The sequence below is a fragment of the Austrofundulus limnaeus genome, unplaced genomic scaffold (assembly GCF_001266775.1).
Source record: "Austrofundulus limnaeus strain Quisiro unplaced genomic scaffold, Austrofundulus_limnaeus-1.0 Scaffold60, whole genome shotgun sequence".
Lineage (NCBI taxonomy): Eukaryota > Metazoa > Chordata > Actinopteri > Cyprinodontiformes > Rivulidae > Austrofundulus > Austrofundulus limnaeus.
Window position 1 is genome coordinate 29,928 of NW_013952462.1, and position 5,725 is coordinate 35,652.

The 5,725-nt window shown below is 41.6% G+C and overlaps 1 protein-coding gene across 1 annotated transcript in view; it reads left to right on the forward strand.

Moving 5' to 3' along the window:
- Positions 1-73: 73 nt before the first annotated feature.
- The window catches only part of LOC106518352 (dnaJ homolog subfamily C member 11), a gene marked incomplete in the record, with an annotated part of 13,223 nt that continues 7,571 nt past the window's right edge, over positions 74-5,725 (forward strand). The window contains 11 exon segments of the mRNA XM_014009613.1: positions 74-198; positions 751-880; positions 1,075-1,148; positions 1,250-1,351; positions 1,456-1,584; positions 1,675-1,797; positions 1,887-1,960; positions 2,069-2,258; positions 2,334-2,419; positions 4,965-5,081; positions 5,208-5,363. Coding sequence (XP_013865067.1) covers positions 124-198; positions 751-880; positions 1,075-1,148; positions 1,250-1,351; positions 1,456-1,584; positions 1,675-1,797; positions 1,887-1,960; positions 2,069-2,258; positions 2,334-2,419; positions 4,965-5,081; positions 5,208-5,363 — 1,256 coding nt within the window.

Here is a 5,725-nt window from a genome sequence, read left to right on the forward strand (position 1 = left end):
TTTTGGAGCTGATCCAAACACAACCAGTAGGGGGCGAAAGAGCAACCACAGCTCAACGTGGCTGACCAATGAGCTTCCAGAACACAGAGTAGGTGGGCGGTGTCAGTGTGCTGTAAGGCAAACATGGCGGCGACTACAGAAGATGATATTGAGTGTAATACTCAGGACTACTATTCGCTGCTCAACGTGAGGAAGGAGGTATGTTTTATTTTATAAATTTACAGCGAAAGCCTGTGAACCAGTGGTCCGTATTTAGTCGGTACATCAGTAGAACCGGACCCCTCAGTCAGGCAGCACCTCCTTCTCGGAGGAGGAGGAGGCTAAGGAACAGTTGATGCTACAGATTCATGCAAAAAATTCTGATTTTGGAACAGTGAATGAGAGGAATGCATCATTAAAACCATAACAGCAGTAATTAGTATCATCTCAGAACTCAGTTTTCATTAGAAATAGGACAGCTGACAGACATAATTTACACAATTTATAATGCAAGCCTAAATAGCCTCTCAGCATCTTAACGCTTTAAAGCCTCTGCAGAGACTCAAAATATTTGTGAACTGTGCAAACATTAATATAAAAAGTATGATAAGCATTTATTTTGCAGGGAAATTATCTTTAATCTTCTCAGATGTTTTAATTGTGAACTTTAATTGCTTCCTTTAATTAAAAAAAGCTTCTTTAGTTTCTCATCTTTTGAATGTTTTTCTTGTCCTTCTGAGGAGTGACYTGTGACATTTTCTCCTGTCACAGGCAACATTGGAGGAGGTGAAATCATCATACCGCAGGCTTTGTATGCTCTATCATCCAGACAAGCATCGAGACCCCGAGTTGAAAAGACAAGCAGAGCAACTCTTCAACCAGGTTCACCAGGCCTATGAAGGTACAGACTGGTAGTAGACAGTCGAGACAAGCTTATTGCCTCGTGCATATTAATTATGGTTAATTGTTCTTTTTTTTTTATCAATACACGCAGATTAAATGCATCCTTTAGGTAATGATGTTTGCAGAACTACAGTGCAAAAAACACAAACATGCACATAAACTGAACTGTAATTTCACCTGTGGAACTTTCAGTGCTGAGCGATGCCCACTCCAGAGCCATCTACGACCTGTTTGGGAAGAAAGGGCTGGAGGTGGAAGGCTGGGAGGTTTGTTTARTTTCCTGCCATTATTTTTCCACACACAAGACACGAGTGGTTTTGCTGCCTTTTAAAGCCCCGCGCTCTATGTTCGCGCTGACACCGTGTAGGTGGTGGAGAGGAAGAGGACGCCGGCAGAAATCCGAGAGGAGTACGAAAGGCTGCAGAGAGAAAGGGACGAGAGGAGGCTGCAGCAACGAACAAACCCCAAGGTCCGCTCAGTCTCCCGTCTCAACCTCTGTGTGGTTTCCGCTTTCGTCTCTGTAAATCTGTAGCTGCTCTACCATTTTTAAACCCAACACTCTCCATCAACCAGGGCACCATAAGTGTAGGTGTGGATGCGACAGATCTGTTCGACCGCTACGATGATGACTTCGAGGAGATGCCAGGAGGAGGCTTTCCTCACATAGAGATCAACAAGATGCGCATTTCCCAGTCTATAGAGGTACAACCAAAACCCACCCCGCTACACGTGGACCACCCTCATGCTAACCTGGACCAGGTTATACTTTCTGTGTTTATTTGTTTTTTTTAGGCTCCTTTGACAAATACAGACACAGCGATGTTGTCTGGCTCACTTTCTACCCACAATGGGAGTGGATGGGGGAACATTAACATGACCGTACGCCGAGTTTTGTCACCCAAAGGCTGGGGGGAGGTACACGCAAACATTCATGCAGTCATAGAAGCACTTTGTTGTGTGTTGGTGAGAGGATTGTTAGCCTCCACGTGTGTTTGTGTCTGCAGGTGGAGTTCGACGCAGGAGATGTTTTGGGGCCTCTGCTTGGGTTAAAAGGGTTCTGTAATATTACTCCACGGTGGTAAGGCCCAGTTTCTTTTTAAAGTGTTAAATAACTAAAGTGCTGTGGCAACTTCTGGACAGCGTTAGCCGTCCCACGACCGCATCCGTCTGTCATTCCTCTCTCCAGTTTCCTCACGGCCCAGTGCAACCTGCGGTTCTCCCCTCGAGGCTTGAGGCAGAGCTGCTCCCTGATGACGGCGCGGCGCCTGGACCAGAACACCATGGGTTACCTTCAGTGGCGCTGGGGGCTCAACAGCACCATGACCACCAGCCTGGTCCGAGACACGAAGACCAGCCACTTCGGTTTAGATCTGCAGGTYAATGAAAGTGCAGGCGAAGACACTMCATTTCTGTTTTGACTTCATGTTCAGTTCTAATCATCTGTCTCGTAGCTGGGTGTGCCTCACTCCTACCTGATGATGAGCTACAAGTACAAGTTCCAGGACGAAGACAAGACCGAAGTGAAAGGCTCTCTCAAGTATGTCTGAAAAAGCAAAGAGTTTATTGAATCAAACGGTTTGCAAGTCAGGATCGCTGAGCATAGCAGTTTCTGTCCATACAACACTTTACGTAATTAACTGGTTCTGGTAATTCATGTATTAACATGTGTTTTACATGACATGTCAAGCACTCTGTGTGATTTATATACAGTGCATTAGCACAAGGTCAGATATTGACGAATGAGTTGATTGGTTTCATTGATTATTTTAAAACGGCACTCAGTTTTTGTTTTGTTTTTTACTAACTGTGCATTTAGCGACCGATGCTTCGCTTTCGTGCACCTCCCACGTGATCATAAATGCAAACAAAAGATTTACGGTCGACGCCTGGTGAAGATGCACAGCGTGGAAGTGGTGCGTGCTCAGCCTCGGAGCGCTGACCAATCAGGACAGGCTTGGCTTTTTGCAACAGAGTGCGGTCTCATTAGTTTTCTTCTTGTGTAATTACAGAAAAGCAAAAACCACCTCAGAGACCATTTCAGTGGAACTCCGAAGAGCATCCAGAGCACGAGATGAAAAGGCTCCCATTGTTAGTCTGACTCGAGAGCGCAGACTGTTGATTATATGAGGTCGTTTGGCTGCTGCTCCTCTTTCCCCTCTCTTACTTCCTGCATAACGCTGTTTTCAAAATCCCTTTTTTTCCTTATAAAAAAGGACATCTGTGTTTGATGGAGATTGAAATTGAAAAACATGCTTATATTAAAAATAATATTTTTGCAAGCTCCACCCACTTTCTACATAATAACCTCGTCTTCAATACATTTTTGCTGAGCCAATGTTCCTGCACCTTGACTCCACAGAAGACAGTTGTGATTGGTTCACTTGCTTGAAGTTTTAATGCTCCTTCAGCAGCCTGTTTGTTGTTTTCTGCACCACCCATCTCATATACAATTAATGCTGAGTGTAAGTGATTAAACATGCAACACACCTACTGAAAGCTTCAATTATTCTGATTCATTTTATGCTTTTTATTCAGTTAAATAGACAAATTGCCTCAGTGCTCAGAGGAGATTATGTCTAAATCCTTTTGGTGATGCACCAAAAATACAAAAAACAAAACCTGTTTTTTATTTCAGTATGTTATCACAGAAACATCTCAGAAAAACAAGCAGTGGTTTTGATTCTTGCTCCAAGTCTTTATTAATGTATATCAAGTTTGTATGTAAACCTTTTTGAAACAAATGAATTTTTTATTTTGAAGTACGCTGAGCTCATGATTGACACTTCATTTGATACTGTAGGTGCTTCCACGTTGTGTCTGCAGGCTTGAATCTCCAACGAGCGCCTGCGTTGTAAAAAGTGCATGCCCCTCTTCTGTAGTTTTCCAGCTCCTGTGTCGGCCACTCATGCAACTTTTAAATGTGCGCCAACAAAACCCTGCATAAATCGAGGTTTAACGAGATGGCTTTATTTTTATGGGCAAAACTACTTGTAGAAATAAAACGAAGGGCAGATGTTTGCTGAAGCCGTTTGTGACTCTTCAGACCATGTAATGTTAATGTTTGAAATGTTTGGTATTAAATCATCAACTTTTTTGATTAACCTGTTGAACTCCGGTACCAGGAGCAAAACTGCACTTCCTGTTTTTTAAATTTATTTTAACTTCTTGTCATTTAGGCATGCACAATAAATCTGAAACCCAGTTTAAATCACAAACAGTTGAGTCAGAAGGTAAACAAATTGTTAAAAATGCAAATACCTAACTAGTTTTGTAAAGTGTTTGGAAATTTTTTTGATTTTGAGTAATTGTGCTCTAGTTGCAGTTAAATATTTTCATTGTTTTATATGAACAGGGTGAAAAATAAATGTGTATAATTTTTCCAAAAAACAAACAAACATTCAAAAATGAGTGTTTTCAGACATTTAAGAAAAAACTATACATTTTTGCAAATAAAACAAACTTAAGATTTGTTAACTTTTATTAATGGAACCAACATAGTCTATCCTGTGCTGAATGACAACACTCTGAATTCTTTCTTCACTTCTGTATGTTTGCTCTAGTTTATTTTAGCAGCATAAATCCTTGCACAAATAATGTCCACATGTGGATTTATGGTTTGCAAAAGTTTATTCATTATATTTTAAAGGGTTATTTATTGTAAAAGGCAAAAAAAAATAAAAATAAAAAAAGCTTAGGCGAGGGGAAAATATGCAATTTTTCCTGTTCCATCCTCACTTTCTCTGAAARAACAGCAGCTGCTTTGATACTTACACTTCTGATGAAATGTCCCAAGTGTTAGCTTCTTTTGATGACTAGATTAAGTAGAGTTTGTAAATGCTGAGACACACTCCATTACATTTGGATATGCTATTTCAAGCACAAACTTCAACAAAACCCCTTGGAGCTAAAGAGGTTTTAAACTTTGATTTTCCAACCTGTTTTATCTGACTGGACATGTCTCCTCACCGATCGACAGATAAAGCACAGATTTTAGATAGAAACAAGTTTATATACACATTAACTTGTTCAGTTTGAAGTTCTTCAGTGTTTTGTTTTAATAAACAGGGTTCTTGTCTTTACAGGACCGGCTGGTTTGGCACCGTGGTCGAGTACGGAGCGGAGAGGAAGATCAGCCGACATAGTGTTCTGTCAGCCACCGTCAGTATCGGCGTCCCGCAGGGAGTCACTCTCAAGATCAAGTACAGGCCACTCCCGAGATATAATCCCACCCCCCGAGATATAATCCCACTACTCTGTGTGTCGTCGTCACCCTCGACTATTAAATGTGTTTTTGTTGTTGTTGTTTTATTATTGTTTTGTTGCAGGTTGGCGCGTGCTAGTCAGACCTACCTGTTTCCAGTCCACCTGACAGACCAGCTGCTGCCCAGTGCGGTCTTCTACGCCACTGTGGGGCCTCTTCTGGTCTACATGGTCGTCCACAGACTGATCATAATCCCGTACACAAAAGCTCAAAAGGAGCAGTGAGTAAACCGTCCTCTGCCTCATCCAGCATCTCCATTCAGCTCTGAGAGTTTAAGTTTCGTTACTGTGTAAACTTCAGTTAATAGAGATTGTTTGTTTTTAGCTTTAATCATTGTTTTGTTTTTACTTACATAATTTTCTAAAAAAAGAAAGAAAAAAAAAGAAAACTCATCTAAATCCCTGATATGGGTAAACACTTAGCATCTCTGTTTATGAGTGTGTCAAGGGGTTTCTTTCAGGCTTATGCTGTCATCAGCGAAAGCCTCCACAGTGAATCCCTGTGGGTGGCTGTTGATGTCTGCTTTGTGTGTGTGTGTGTGTGTGTGTGTGTGTGTGTGTGTGTGTGTGTGTGTGTGTGTGT